The sequence below is a fragment of the Polyodon spathula genome, chromosome 10 (genome assembly GCF_017654505.1).
Source record: "Polyodon spathula isolate WHYD16114869_AA chromosome 10, ASM1765450v1, whole genome shotgun sequence".
Classification (NCBI taxonomy): domain Eukaryota; kingdom Metazoa; phylum Chordata; class Actinopteri; order Acipenseriformes; family Polyodontidae; genus Polyodon; species Polyodon spathula.
In genome coordinates, this window is record NC_054543.1 from 31,624,724 (window position 1) to 31,640,862 (window position 16,139).

At 37.8% G+C, this 16,139-nt stretch overlaps 1 protein-coding gene across 1 annotated transcript in view; it reads left to right on the plus strand.

Annotated features, from left to right (window-relative positions):
• The window catches only part of LOC121322278 (protein FAM117B-like), a 77,655-nt gene that overhangs the window by 49,647 nt on the left and 11,869 nt on the right, over positions 1–16,139 (plus strand). Inside the window, exons 3-4 of the mRNA XM_041261998.1 lie at positions 665–757; positions 4,131–4,244. Coding sequence (XP_041117932.1) covers positions 665–757; positions 4,131–4,244 — 207 coding nt within the window. The remainder of the gene's footprint in view (positions 1–664; positions 758–4,130; positions 4,245–16,139) is intronic.

The following is a 16,139-nucleotide window of genomic DNA, read 5'->3' on the forward strand; positions in this document are numbered from 1 at the left end:
TTGAGTACATAGCAGATTCACAGCTTATTGCAAAGCAATAGGACAGTGCCACAGGATAGGTAATATTGATACTGGATTGCTAAAAACGAAATCAAAAATGTATTGAGCGTAATGAGTTCCAATATAGCGTCCACAATTATGCATGTTTGTGTTACATGGATGTAAACCCGTTTTCTCTCTTGGAATGTGTAGTAATGCATTAATAATTGAAAAAAATAGCTCTAAATGAAAGTGGAAAGCTACCAAAGGGGGGCTGATTTGAAGTGGTTATTGCAGGCTAGTTTTATAGGTTGACAGTCACCCTACTTAGGGTTATGGCCTGGTCATTATTTTAACAAGTTCTTACTATATTTAATAAAGATTGTGATGTAATAATTAATTGTGTCGAATCAAGCTTGATTCCTGACTTCTGACTGTCAGAAGCCATCTGGAAAGGTTAAGGGGTTAAAACGAAACTGCAGACAACAGGACGAAGAGCTACATGTAGGGTCTGAAGGGGCAGCACTTTAGTAAATGCTCTGTTTGTGTGGGGGGATTCCCTCACAGACATGCAAACCCACACGCTCATGCACACGCACATACACTGGCATGCTGAAATAAAGCGAGAATAATGAAGTGTCAGTTGAAATTGTTAAAGCTCATTCTGTGCCTCTCTTCCCTGCAGACTCCCAGTGCCTGGGCAGAAGAATGTTCCGAAAAGAAGAAAGGCTCTCACAAGCGCTCGGCATCCTGGGGAAGCACCGACCAGCTTAAAGAGGTCAGGAACGATTTTCTTCCCCAGTGCTTTGTTCCATTCAAATGGGGGTCAGGGCAGTTCCTAGCGCTGCTTCTATACATTTCAGCATGCCCATGCTTTTACAGATTTGGAATCATTATCATATGATTCTCGGTGTGCAGTGAACCACAGTGGTACCGGTGTCTTGTCAAATTAAGACCCCCTGTTAAAACTGTTATATTGCACTTGCTAATGGCTTAACCCAGATGAGAATGTGGTGGTGTTGGGGTTTTTTTTTAATAATTTTTTCATGCAGTTGCTTAAGACCCAGAACTCTCCACCACCGTAACCACCCCTGGCATATGGGCTGCTTTTCATACCGAAACCACTTGATGAATTCAATTTTCTATTTAAATGCTGATTTTGTAAATTGAAAAGGGGTTCTCTCCATAAACAAACATCAAACGTTTTACAAGTTAATACACTATGATTGAACGAAACACATTGCTCACAATGGCTGTGCTACGCGTTTGAGAGAGGTTTTTATTTTTATTTTTTGAAATGCACTCCCTCTCATACCCTTCATATTGGAATTGTTGTATTCTGTGTCCAAACCACTGTACTTCTCTCTCCCCCCCCCCCCCCCCCCCCCCTTATGCAATCTGCAGCTACAGCTGTTTTTATTCCTCAATTTTGATTCCTTCTTTTTCAGACATCTTAATTAGGGGGTTTAATCGATTAAAGATTAATCGATTAATCGTGCCTGTGGGTGTTGATCGATTTAAAACAAAATAATTGATTGATTAATCTGGTCTACGCATGTGCTGTATCAAAAAGCAATCTAGAAAGATGACAGAGAGTATCAACATTTTGCCATCGCTCAGAACAGTGTTTTTTAGATGTTTTAGATTGACTCTATCAATTATCTAGGCAGAGATTGCGTTTAATCTGACCAACCCCTGTCCACAGAGCTTGTGTTTCAGAACTGTTGTAGCTCAGCTCCTCTATCGCCCAGCCCTCCTTCATTTGAAAGTATAGCAGATACATTTTGTTCACAAATAAAATAAAATAAAAATCTAAATTTAGATACATCTTCACTTTATAAATAGGTAGGGGTGGCTAAACTTTTAGTTCAATTTATGTGAATTGCTGCATGCAGAATGTGGAAAACAAGCAAACGAGGGCACAACATTTTGTTAAACAAATCTTTAATAAAATCTTTAAAGGTATGTGGCAAAGTGCCCGACCCTGTGTGTATTTTGTGTTGTGTGTTAATGTTGGTGTATAGTCATTGTTACACGGGATATAAACAGGTCTATGTTACACGAGTGTTTTAAAATATATATTTGTATATTTGTATACATAAAATGTATATTTATACTAAAGTAATACAAAAATGACTACAAAAGATTTAGAAGTGAGTAGTTTTTCGAGATTTACGATTAGTGTAATCGTAAATCTCGAAAAACTACTCACTTCTAAATATTTTGTAGATATTACTTTAGTATAAATACATGTTAATTTGGATTCATGTGTTGTTTTTTTCTGACTTTATGTGAACGAAAAGACACACATTTGCCCATTTTCCCATTGGAAATATTGATATTTTGAAATATCACTGTCCTGGTCACAAAAGCAAAGTTTGTGGGGAATAATAGCCATTTTCTATACTTTTGAGGCATAAGCAATTAGGAAATAACACTTACTACCCAGGAACAAAAATTGTGTTACATAGTGTGTTAAGTAAAATTACGGTATAAGGTACATTTGTGGCTGCACTAGCTAAAACTGCAGCTTTACGTGCCATGGTCATAAATGCTCTGCCGGTTATGCAATGGGACCCAGTAGTATCAATACCTGTTGTTTATTTAACGCAGTAGCATGAAACAATTAAAATAGGGGACAGAGATGTACCCAGTGGAAATATAATGTGTTTTCAGGACGTAAAACAAAATATTTGATTTGTTAGTAGATGGATGTATTAAAATGTATTGTAGATGTTTGTTTCACCTAATGCTGTGGTCTTATGCAGTTAGTTCCTCCAAGAATAACCAGAATAACCACCTCTATTCACATGAAATCCTCTCCACGGTACACTGCAGTACACCTTGCGGAAAAGGCGTGGGCTAGTTTTCCCTGGCTTGATAACAAGTGGGCTGCCTGCGAAAGACGCATCTAGAATTTGTTTTAATCTTTGTCATTCCTTGAAACCAATTTTCAGTTTTTTCTTTCTCTTTTTTAAAAATGTATTATTTAATTGTCTTTTACATATACGTCTCCTTTCAGTTCTGTGAACCTGGATTGTAAGAAGGAACACTCTCTCCACCTGTTGTTCAAAATCACTGTTCCTTTCTCATATTACCTTCTCTGAGGACACTTGTGCAAAGCGCTTATACTGTGTTCACGAGTTCCTCCTGGGCTACTTTAGAATCAGCAAGGGAGGAATTTAACATCTGTCTGTCTTGTGTTATGCTGATAAACCTTATAACATGACTAATTTTTTATATTTTAAATAAAACCCTAGATTACAAGTTGATTTTGCTTCTGGTACCAAATCACATCATACTGTTGCTTTCTGCAGTTTTTTTTGTGGATTTATCTCCAGACATATAATCGTGGTGTAGTGAATATTCTTGACCAGTCGAACAGATGGGTGTGAGGTACTGTGTTCAGATTAAGGGCATGGGTGAGTGTGTAAAATAAACCCCTAACTCCTGGGGAAATAGTGGGCAGCAACATAATTCCATACTGAACAAAACAGGTACCAATATGCAGTTTGATTTTTGGTAGTGTGTAGGTCAGATGCTTCCCCACATCTAGAGTGAATCTAAGGTCTTAGTACCATTACCTGCTGTGTTTTTATAGGTTAACAGTTCCTGTCTCCACTCAAGCAGGAGCTGTGCCATATGAAGCTGCTACACCTGCTTCCTGTGGCCTCATAGGATTTGACCTAGCTTTCTCATCTAAACAGTCAGAGAACTTGTTTTTTTAAACAGGCAATCCCCTAGGATGGTGATGTAACTGGGGATACACACACTCACACACCTGCGATAACAAATAAGTAGGGCTCTTTGTTTTCGGTGTTTATTTTTGGTCATGTGATGTCCCTTTTAATGTCCTCTCAATTAAGATTTAAATAAATCCATTTAACTTCACTCGCTGTTTCCATTCGGTTTGAATTAAAAATAAGGCGCTGCTTTTTTTTTTTTTTTTTCCTCAACATTATAAGTGAAACAGAATCATAGTCACAATCAAGTTACGGGAGAAAAAACTAAAGTGTGTTTCACAATCAGCAGTTTTCCAAGAGTTTAAATGGAGTCGCTAAAAAAAAAAAAAAGAGACATGAAGTTTTGTTAAAGAGTTTTGTAATCCCAGCCTCCCAAACCTAATTACAGTTTCTTGTTTCTTCCGGCAGATTGCAAAGTTGCGTCAGCAACTTCAGCGCAGCAAACACAGCAGCCGACACCACCGTGACAAAGACCGTCAGTCTCCTTTCCATGGCAACCACACGGCTATCAACCAATCACAGGTGAGGACACAGCACTCTTCTGAGGTATCATGTTAGCTGTAACCACGGTAATCTGGAGTGCCTTCCAGGTAATGATTTCAATGAGCCTGAGAGAAGCAGGGCTTCTATTGAGGACTATGAACTGTGCAGCCTGGCTATCAGATGTACTGGAGGGATTTGATAACCAGAACAGGTTTATGGAGCAGATGCTCCATTGAGCCATTGCAGCTTTTTGAAGAAGAGAGAGACTGAATATAATTTAAGAATAAACAGATATGTAAAACATTTCAAGTTCAATATACATATCCCAAGTTAAAGTCAAACAAAAAAGCAAAGAACCAAAAGCATTATCATGACAATGAAGAAGAGACCAAGGATTAGGCTGATAATACTAATAGGTAGTAATGCAGTGAATTTTAAGCCTCGGTTATCATTCTTACCAGTGATAAACAGGTGGCACAGGATCTTGTCTGAATTCGGTAGTGTTAGATTTGTTTTTAATGTCCTGTTGGCAGCAGTTATTTTCCATGATCCATGCAGAACTGATTCCCAATTAATATAATGATTATGGCCATATCTACTTACCTTGGCTTTTTACACTTGACAGCTGAAGCTGAAATGTTGTTTCAGGTTTAATCTGATTTATGTGTGTACTGGCAACCTTAGCTGCTTATTAAATGGGCCGAACTGCTCATGCGCATTTCAAGTGCTTTCTTCTTACTCTGGGAACAGTTGTTCCTGCTGGTTGTTAATGCCTGGCCGTGGAAGTAGGTGTGTTTTAATTTCACCAAATATCACTGCCCTCGTATATCCTGCAACTGCAAGACGGATCAGTTTTGGCAGTTGTTCTAGTGTGGACTATTTTGAAGAAACTTTTTTAAAAACACATTTTTGAATAGAAGTTAGAGTGTTAACAGTGAGACCAGTTCAAAACATAACTTACTTACATTGTTCCTAACCATCTGCTACAGTTTTACAACACCAGTGCAGCAGCACAGTTGTAAATATTTGTTAATGGGTTTTTTTGGGGATTTTTTTGTTCCAATTGTTAATTGCCTAATTTAACTGCTGTTAAACACGCAAAATAAACTAGTATGAGAAGCATCTTCTTAAAACTTAAAGGAAGATCTGAATAAACTGTTTATACGCTTGCTGTGACAGGATGCTGCTTTCATCCTGTAAACAAACAGGCATCTATGTATGGGGAATATCTGCTAGTTCTTCAGAGTCGTACAGTCTTTTATTTTTGTATTGCTAGAACTGTGGGTTGTTTATTTGGTCTCCTGATGGAGGATGGTGAATAACTGTTGTTGCAAGTAGTAGCGTATTTGTTTGGTTCACACAGTGATAAAGTGGCAGGCTGGTTTTAAGGGGGAATTGAAGCTTGTGGTTTCTGAAATAGTGTGCACAGAAGACTAAACTGTGGAAGAATAAAAATATTCAGTGTAAGGCATAACAGTGTATTTTAGTTTAAAGTGGAACACGCTTAAGAGGCACTGCTGCTTTAAATCAAGACGGCGTGGGAGGGAGTCAAGTGTGGGAAACTGTCTTGCTTAATGTCCTTCTGTAGCTTTTATTTTACCATTTTTTTGGACTTTTTCCCAATTTGTCTTTAATTCGTCCTAGTATTCAGACTCCCCATGTTAGGTCACAACCATGTAAGGCCTTTGTCTTCCTGAGTCCAGAATGGCAATGTATCCCTAGATAGTTCCTCTTACTGTACTGTATTGTGTGTGACCCATGTCACGTTGGTAAGGCTCACAAAGAAAATCCTTACAGCATGCCACTGCCCCTGTGTCGCATGCAAGTGTTTTAAACAGTTCACTTTAAGATAGTCATGGGTAGTTAGGCCTCCTAAAGTAGTTGGTTTTGGATTTCATAAGAAGCTGATACCAACCCAGTTCTACAGCAGGTCACATAGAAACAAAAAATCATCTTTTTTTTGTGAACAAAAACAATGTCTACACTGTTTTATTAAGCCTTCAAAAGGGCAGTGCATTACCATGCAACAAAAATAACCCATTCAGACAGAGAGTGAGAAGGATAAGGCTGACAAAACAGCATGCCTTCCCATTGACTGGTTAAACAAACGTAATGAAATACCTTTGGTCCACATGACCCTTCAATTTTTATTTTTTTTTACTGCGCACTATTTGCCATTTCAACACCTGCCTCCTTTACCAGACTGTTTTTACCGATCTGGGTCAGGGTAGAGCTACATAAGGATTGCAGTGTATCTACATCTGGCTGCCTACATCATACTGTACCTGATCTGTAGTTTAGCAGAAATCTTCAGTCACCAGTGCTCTCAATCTACTGCTTTACATGAGGGGATTATTAGAGGAAAATAAATTAAATGCCTTCTAGAAAAGGGTAAAAAATGTAAAGCCCAATTTTGCACTTCAGTAGACTTTACATTTAACTCTTGTCACATACCAAGATTGAAATACATTTTAGAAAAGCAGACCCCCGCATAGCAAAACCACTTTCAATATGATGTCAAAATAATAAAGAGATTATATACCTCCATGTGCTGGTGACTTGACCTTTGGCCTAATAGGTTGCTACTGTATATTGCACAGCATTTGCTTCCACAGTGGCTTGCATATTTCAGATGATGCACTGTTTTAGTGGTACTACTGGGTACATAAACATTACAGCATATAAAGTACCTGTATTTGTAAAACCTTGTCTGTAAATTAAGAGTTGCTGTAGCTTAGTTGTTGGTCTTGTGGACCAGACCATCCCAGTTACAATTCTCAGATCAACCATTGACCTTCAAGGTAAGTCACCTCAGTGTCTCAAATTGCCCGGCTGTAAAATTGTATCCAGCAGCATGCTGTCGTTAATGAGACATGGCATGTCCGTTTTTGCTGGTTCTTGTAAATAATTCATTAATCTGTGCACACTTGAAAAGCAGCCCATTTTCAATCTGGTGGGCTTTCATGAAGGTTTACAGCAAGGTGTATTCAACTTTAAAAACCCTTTTCATGCGTAATTGTTTGTGTATGCTAGCAGAAGCGGATTAAGACTTCTTTGGGCCCTGGGGCACAAAGAATATTGCCCCCTCCCCCATTAAAACAGCAGTAAAATGTGTGAATAGGCCTGTAGAACGTTTACCTGCTGCATTAATATAAAGCAAATCATATCACAATATACTGTGCTTAAATGAAACAGCTTGATTTTGTCACATACAAAAACAGGAAGATTACAAACCCACATTCATTAGCCCACTGCTCTTTACAAAAACACTCTGCACCGGCCTCCTTCCCAAAACTTAAATAACAATAGTTGCGCTTAAATCGTTTCTTTTATTTGGAGAACCGTAATACCTGCAAACAACATATATCATTATTAATGGAGGCAACCTCAGCAACCTTCCTTACCAAAAAACACTCGACCCGCTGCAGAATAAAGTTGTTCAAAAGGAAAAAGTGATAAAACAAGACACATGTATATAACACGATATAATACAGGACCTGTGAAATGATTTTAAAAAATTTAACAAAATGTGTAGGTAATTGAAAAATTAACTATAGTTCCCTACATTTCAAGTTTAACATTAGAATTAGTTTCCTGTGTAAACTAGTGAATAATACAGTGTTCTTTAAATACTGGGATAGCAGCGCTACTGCTTTAGGTATTTAATGCATCCCAACAGTTTGTATTCACACTACATAGTCCATGGCTCCATGCACTCAAGTCAAATATATTTTCAAAGCTAAAGAAACTTAGCAAGTAACTATTGCTTAGCGAGTTCACACAAGTAGCCATTTCCAACAACAACACGCGCACTCTTAGCATCTGACCAATCACGCGTCACTTATTTGTATATTAGAAGCCTGAGGGGTGTTTCTATGTGTAATTCGTGGAAAACAGACGTAGTACTATATTTGATTTGATAGCAGAGAGATCTTTTTCTGCGACACAATTCTGATATACTTATTACGTTCTGTGTGCAAACATCAATAGTGATTTCCTGCTTGTTTCAATGACTTGACATATACTGTATGTTGTTGTTAATTTTGAAGAGTATAACTTTGTTTTAAAGGCTTTGTTAATAGTACTTCAATGTTAATCTCACAGTAGCTAAAGCCATTGATCTTTAAAACAATTTGAACATACTCTCAAGCCACTGCTCTACTCTGGCTAATAAAAATGCATAATGCATATGCTAATTTATTTGCATACAAACCATTCCAGTGAAATGCTCTGTCTCTTCATGTCTGCTACATGTATTTCTATTCAGTCTTTCCTAAATGCAGCCAACTCCAATAGCTGTCTTCCACTCATAATCTGTAGGAACAATGGACAGGCAGTTGCCTGTTTTTGTCTTTTGAATGGGCTGGCAGGTTTTGACTTTCTTTTGATTCTGATGTATACCTCCAGATCTGCCTCTTTGCCCTACATCTTTCAGCGTGGCTGTGGGTCTGTAGCATCTCCAGATGTCAGACCTTATGAAACAATAATCTTGAAACAGCAGGATCTCTTGGCAGCATTTGAATACTGGAAGCGGTAGTGATCTTTTAGAAGGTTTACATAAAGCTACTGCAAGTTATTCATCTTAAAAATCTTCTCACTGTTACAGTGTCGCTCCTACACATTACTACCACATGCAGATTGGAATAAATACCAGCTTTCAATCCGTAACAATGCTACTGGAAATCCAGTTAGACTTCTGCCTCCCTAAAAAGCGGAGCTCAGTTAAGTGTTTTGTGTACTTTGCTATCACTAAACCACGAAAATGTGGAAAGTTTTAGGAGCTTGAGAATGGAGCTGCACAAACTGATTGTTCAATTAATTGCATTGCACTGTTCACAGCAAGCAGGTGATGACACTCAGCGGAGGGTCAACGGTAGGAAATACGTTGTTCTACCACAGTTCTGGTGGTACAATGGTATAACTGCTGTTTTATTGAACAAGAGTTTAATATGGCACACTTAGCAAAGGGAAATCATTTGAATTAACTATTGGGGGGAAAAAGCATACTCTACAAAGATGCGCCTACATTATACTGAAATTTGAGCTATTTAGGATGTTTCCAATCTATTATATTGTACTGTAGTCCCTGTACTACAGTGATACTCTTTCCCAGGGTTTTACTTGTACTTTTTCTCACTTGCACAACTAGTATAGCATGAATGTGTGTGTGTTTTATTACTGCCATATGCAAAACCTTTTTCTTAATAATTTGTCTTGTGTGCCTACAATATTAGAGTTTTTTTCTGTAATTGGAAAAATACTGGGTACTCAAACGTCTCTCTTTTGAAAGTGGTTAACGTAGAAAGGATTATGTCATCTGCACTGCTTTTATTTCATCATCTGGGTGTCAAACTGCATTAGAATTTGAGGCCCATGTATAGAGGGAAAGAATAATTCAGTGTCCTCATTGTTTTAACCTGTTACACAGTATGTCAAATAAGAACCTGGAGTGTGTGCAGAAAGCAAATGGCAGGGGCACAGTGTCTGGTGAGGGGGTAGAGAGGAAAAGAAAAATGTTCATTGATGTTCTTTATTGTGGGCAGATCTTCACAAAGGGATTAGTGGTCTGTTGTCCTTGTCATTTGTTATTGACACCTCTGTACACAGATAAGACTTTGTAGTTTGCATTCCATTATCAACATGCTGTACTTTTTGGACATGTATCATAAGGGATTAAAAACATTAGGCGCAGGCTTTGGCCCTCAGCTACCCAACAAATGTATTGTGCATTCGGTTTGCAAACAGCATACAGTAAAATGGTCTTGTGTGTTATTCTTTGTCCTGTAGATTTTGTCAAATAGATAGTTTCTGTTTTAAATCTTTCTTTTTTATTTTTCTAAATCTGCTGTACTTGGACTACTTTTATTTCTCATTTTGTGTATTTATTTAACATCAATCATACGGATGTCATTTTGGTTGCAATTGGGTATGGTATTAGTATGTTTGTTTGGAGGAGGTTATTCCACTTCACATACTGCATGTTACTTCTTTTATGTGCTTTTTTACATCAGTTTTCAAATTTGTGGTACAGTATGTAAGAACAAAATGTATTAAGATATTTTTTAGTCCAGGTAAATAAATGTTAGTTTGATTTATTTTTTCAGGAACAGTTAAAGGGTACCAGTAATATTGCCAGTAAAGACCTTGGGTGTTTCAGTAGGGAGGTGTTTGCAAACAATTGAATCATCATTGATAAGGCAATAAAAAATAACATTGAAATGTGGTGTCTATTTCTTACCATCAAGGTAATTAAACATTAACTTCAAGCACATAAGAGGTGTTTTTTTTTTTCCCCTGCTGGTTAGCTTTATAAGTTATATGGAGCTGTTGGGATTAGTCCAGTATCTAGACAGACCCCTCTCTTTTGAATCTTTAGAGGATTGTACAGTGAAGGGGGACCCCCCCCCCCCCCCCCCCCCCAAGTCGGCTCAGAGAAGGCAGATGGCGGGCAACTGGCAGAGGCCTTGGCCCCAAGGAGAATGACACGCATGAAAAAAGGCTCAGCAAGTGCAGCCACTCATTAAACAAACCCATTTGTGCAAAACAAAACTAAATGGAGCCGCTTTGCACTCTGAGAAAAGAAAAGGAGCTCTTGCTTTGCAGGATGGGTTGTTTGGTCATCTGGGCCAGGTGCCGAAGAGGGAATCTCATTTGGGTTTATAAAAGACTTTAGAAAAGGCGCCCATAAATACTGTATGTGAACAAAAAAGAGAGTGGGCAACTACTAAACTTGTTTTCGTTATCTTCAGCTCACAAAAAGCTTTCACCAGTTTTTGGCTGTTGTAGGTGAATGCCTACCAATCAAACTAAATGCTTTTAGTATGGTAAGTAAATTATAATTTAATCCAACGTAACATGCATTATTGCAAGTGCAGAGCAAGATTATTCAGTACAGTACATTACAGCAAGCCACTTCCAATTAGTGCTGGGACAAATACTGAATATTCAAACAGTTATTTTTTTACAATTATTCACATACAAAAATCAGATGTTCAAATTATCAAAAATACCTTGCACTTATTTATCGTCTCACCAGAATTTGCACGACCAGTTTCAAAAAATGGCAAATGAAAAAGAGCTCCGTGTGAAATGAGAGATTTAATATATATATAAAAAAAACACAGACTCAACACAGCAGCCCTTGAGCCTCTATTTAAAACTTTTAGATAGCAAAAAGTATACAAACCATATTATGCACACGCACATATAGTGATCTCTATGGAAAGCCATCTGGGACAAAAATGTGTTTTGCTGCTTTAGAGTGAGCCAGAATCTCATGGGACAGAAAATAGGCAAGCACATCATTCTGAAATGCCTCACTTAAACAGTACCCAACTTCCTGAAAATGTGAATTTTTTTTTTTAGAGTGTGTGTGTCTATATATATATATATATATATATATATATATATATATATATATATATATATATATATATATATATATATTTTTTTTTTTTTTTTTTTGCAACTTTGTTATGTGGAATGTAATAAACGAGAACCAAAACGTGAGTTGTTTTTTTTTTTTCCCACCCTTCACTTTACAGCGCCTTTCCACGTTTTTTTTATTTAAAGTGTTTAAAGTTAAATTTCAGTTTTGGTTTGCTTGTTCAGCTACAAAAAGGCACTAGTTCAGAGCAATATAATGGCTTTTATTACTTTTTGAAAAACGAACAAATATCCAAATTAATATTTCAATTATGAGCGAATATCCGAACATGAAAACCCCGCGTTCGTCCCAGCACTACTTCCAATCGTGCAATAGTTGAAGATTGTAAGCCAGTTGAGTTGATCATGGAATAGTATGATGTTGGTCAGCCTAAAGCAAAACTTTAATTTGCCCATGTCTGTTAGTCCAAAGAGTATTTTCAGTTTAATTATAAGTCCATTTAGCTACACAAAACAAAACTGTATTTGTAAAGCTTACGATATCCAAACCTACCACCCTTGACAGTATCAGAAGCACCTTTTTACTTAACACAGGAGGTGGCTTTGGAGGGAGGATAGAAAAAAAACAATGGCCTCATAATCTAAAAAAAATAAGCACAATGTTAAATTGAAGCCTTGATAGCTAGGATTTTATCCCCTTGTCTGGCTGCCAGAAGATCATTTACTTGAGCTTAGAAAGCATGAATGACACTCCTATTTACCAGCAGGCCAGGCGCTCCGATGGCAGGCGATTTTTAACCCTTTCAATGGGAGCGACGCGCTTTGTGCGAGTCTTTTAAAAAGGGGATAACATTGATCTAAACATGACAAAAGCCTCTTGCAACCTTTGTGGCAGTCATTGCTTGGCATCGGTGATTATGGATGGTGCTTTTATGTACAGAGAACGAGGCAACCGCAAACTGCACTAATTGTAAAAGGTGAAGGGGGAAACATGGCTGGAATTTAATTTAACACCGACATCAAGGCCATTACCTAACCCCCCCACCCTCCCCGCACAAGCCATAAAAAACAAGTGCAGTTTTTTATGGCTAAATTCTATTTGGGGCTGTGACTGAAGTATCGTCTATAACTCTTACCATGCAGACAGACTAGTTATTGAGATCAAACGTTAAGCAAGTACAGTAAATGCAAACGTTTTGCTTAGCTTGGTCTTGGTGGTTAGAAAATGTATTTACTTTTTAAATAAGGTCACTTCTTTTAGTGTAAAAAGAGTCATTGTGACTACTGAGGTTGTCTTTTTGTATGTGTTGTTATGAAATGTTTTCCTTGTGACTTGATGATGAAAAAAGCATATCATTCGGTTGATTTAGTCCAACCTCTAAGATAATGTCATCTAAAATGGAGGAAATCTGTTTTAAAAAATAGTTTAATTAAATAGATTAAACCTGTAGCCCATGGCAGCTTTATAGCAGTAGAAGATTGAACGCCTGTGTTTTTACCAATGGTTTAGAATACAGACTAAAAAGGTTTTTAATTATTTGTTTTTCATTTCCATACAAGGCCAGTGGAGTGCAATGTGGTGTATAACCTGTGGCGTTAATAATTTTTATTTCAGCAGCCAATGATTAACTAGTAGATTTGTTACCATTTATCTGCACTGATAGAGCATAATTAGACCATGTGTTACTGCAATCGGGTGACTCCTCCTTGACATCTGGTTGTGGTCAAGCATGAGGAGCACCAAGCATAACCAGTTAAGCCTACTTGACCTCATAATATACACCAGGGGTGTCCAAGCCTGGTCCTGGAGGGCCGGTGTCCTTCCTGGTTTTTGTTCCAGCTGTGTCCTAAATTACTTAATTGGACCAATTATTACCCATTATTGTTGTAATTTAGTAATTTAAAAACCAGGAGGGACACCAGCCCTCTAGGACCAGGATTGGACACCCCTGGTATACACCATCCAGATCCCTCCATCTTGGATGTGTTCTTCAGTCTACAGGAAAAATAATAGCCTGGGTTTGGGTCTACAGTGTCTGGAAAGCAAGCCTATGAGAGGATAGGTGGGGACACTGCATAGACAACTGTTTAAAAATTACACAAACAGCATTTTAATTACACAGCAATACATTGTTTCTGTCATTTGCCCACATACAATGCAGTATATGCTTTGATCTTGTTGGTGTGTAAAGAAAGACTGAGGAGCAGTGTTGCATATACGAGAATAGATTTTTGAGTTAGCACAGCATGGTAAACAACTTCTTTCAGTAATGATGACTAAGTACATTAAAATCTGCTTATTAAATGCATTGACCCTACCTGCAGAACTCTGACTTTTCTGTTTCATAAGTTTTATGTTTTACGCATCTGGAAAATGATTCGTTCTCCCTGCGATTGCAGAACAACAACTGACAGTGTGGTGGAAAAGAGGAAATAAGGCACTTGGTTTAATTTTCTGCATTTTATGGGACTGGGTTTTGACAGATTTATAATGATGGTGTTTTAACTATGTAGATTAGGACCTACCATCACATGTGCTCTAAAAATGTCATGAGAGAATGGTTGTTTTTAATCGCTCCCTGTGGTGTGGAGGTCCTTGTGTATTTTGGCTTCTGAAACACAATTTTGTGCCAAACGCTTATTGACCGGATTCCTTGACCTTTGCATGCACTGATTGGGATTTGATAGAAACACATTTTTATACTGTAGAAATGTATATATCCTACAAATAAAAATGCAATCCCCCCGCCATCTTCCAAGAGGCTGTGTGGTCCAGTGGTTAAAGAAACCTGTAACCAGGAGGTCCCAAGTTCAAATCCCAGTTTAACCACTGACTCATTGTGTGACCCTGAGCAAGTCACTTAACCTCCTTGTGCTCCGTCTTTCGGGTGAGACGTTGTTGAAAGTGACTCTGCAAATGATGCATAGTTCACACACCCTAGTCTCGTTTCTTGTGATGGTGGTCCACTATGAATGGTGCTATATAAAAAATAAAGATTATTATTGTTATTATCTTATATTTCTACTGTATACATCTCTAATTTAGGAGCATTGATGCTTAGTTGCACTGGCAGAATATTAAAAACAATATTAATATATTACATAAAGTACTTCAGTTAATTATTTAATTAACTAAGCAAATCCTAGGAAATTGTAGGAAATCTGCTCCCATCATTTATAAAACACTGTTTACTCAGTGTCTGAGCACAACCCTGCCTCTGAGGTCCAGGGAAGACCTACAAACTGCAGACTGCTGGTGCAATCTAGGAATAATAACACTAAACACAGCAGACCGGTTAACCAGGCCCGGTGATGGGTAAGTCCATAATTTGTGTATGCTTTTCCATATTTAAAGCACTGACATTTTTTAATTAGGGGGCTGAAATTTAGAAGCGACGATTAAAGTAAAATGTGAAGTGTTCCTGTCTGACTGTGTCTCTCACATAGTGTACCTGAATGCCTTGAATACTTCTAGCCTCATAACATAATTGCACTTGGGTATTGTCAGATAATGTGGTGTTTTTAAACATAATGTAGATGAATGTAGTCCCAAGGTTATGAAGGCCCTTCGTAAGGTTGTGCACTGGTTTGTTCTTGAAACCACCCTAAGGTTGGAAACCACACATAATTGTATTACAAGTTACAATCTGTGAGATGAAATCATGCAAATTCTGAACAGCCATCACAACCTGTCTGGTGTTGCCTAGAGCAATCCTCCACAGGTTATTCCTCACACCACTCAGTGCTCAAAAATCACATAACTAGCAGGTAATACTGGTCTGTGATATTTTGGTGCTGGCTTTTCTTTCTTTTTTTTCTGTAAAGAGACATTCAACTGCTGTGCTAGTTAACAGACACATTCATGCCCATTGATTTCCTGAGAAACTTCATGAAGTCACATCAGCATTGTATCAAACACATTAGAAAAACTTTTAGTGTGTACTGCAGTGGGGTTAAGGAATTACAGATACAGTATGCCCACAGTCCAATGTTCTCCAGTTATTTCACTTATTGATTTTGCAGCGCCAACAGGACTCATCTTTACTGATAAATGAATAAAGATAAATAACGTAATAGAGCATCTAGCATTATTACAATCAAATACAATCTAGCATGTTCTTGTCATGCCACCTTAAATCATGTCGACATCTGATGTCCAGAATGTCAATTTAATGATTGATTGAAAGATCTGGGGTTTACCAAAATGTAGGAGCACCTACTAAAGAGGCTTTTTAGATGTCATACTGTCCAGGTAGAACTTAGTGAGTGGCTGTGATTAGCTGTCTGCAAGTAGCAGCTGTGGATACAAATTAAAATAATTGTCTCTTTGATGACAGTTTACAGTTCATAGCTCAAGTGCATAGCACTACAGCTTATAGCTGCCCCTTATTTAGGTCAAAGCTGTAAAGTTGTTCTGTGGGAAAAGATTTTGGACAGATTTCCCTAGTAATTTGCAGCCTGGTTGATAAACCATTACATGGTACTAATATCAATGTATTATTCTGCGAGAGAAAGGACAACCTCACCTACTGTATGGTGTCAAGTGTA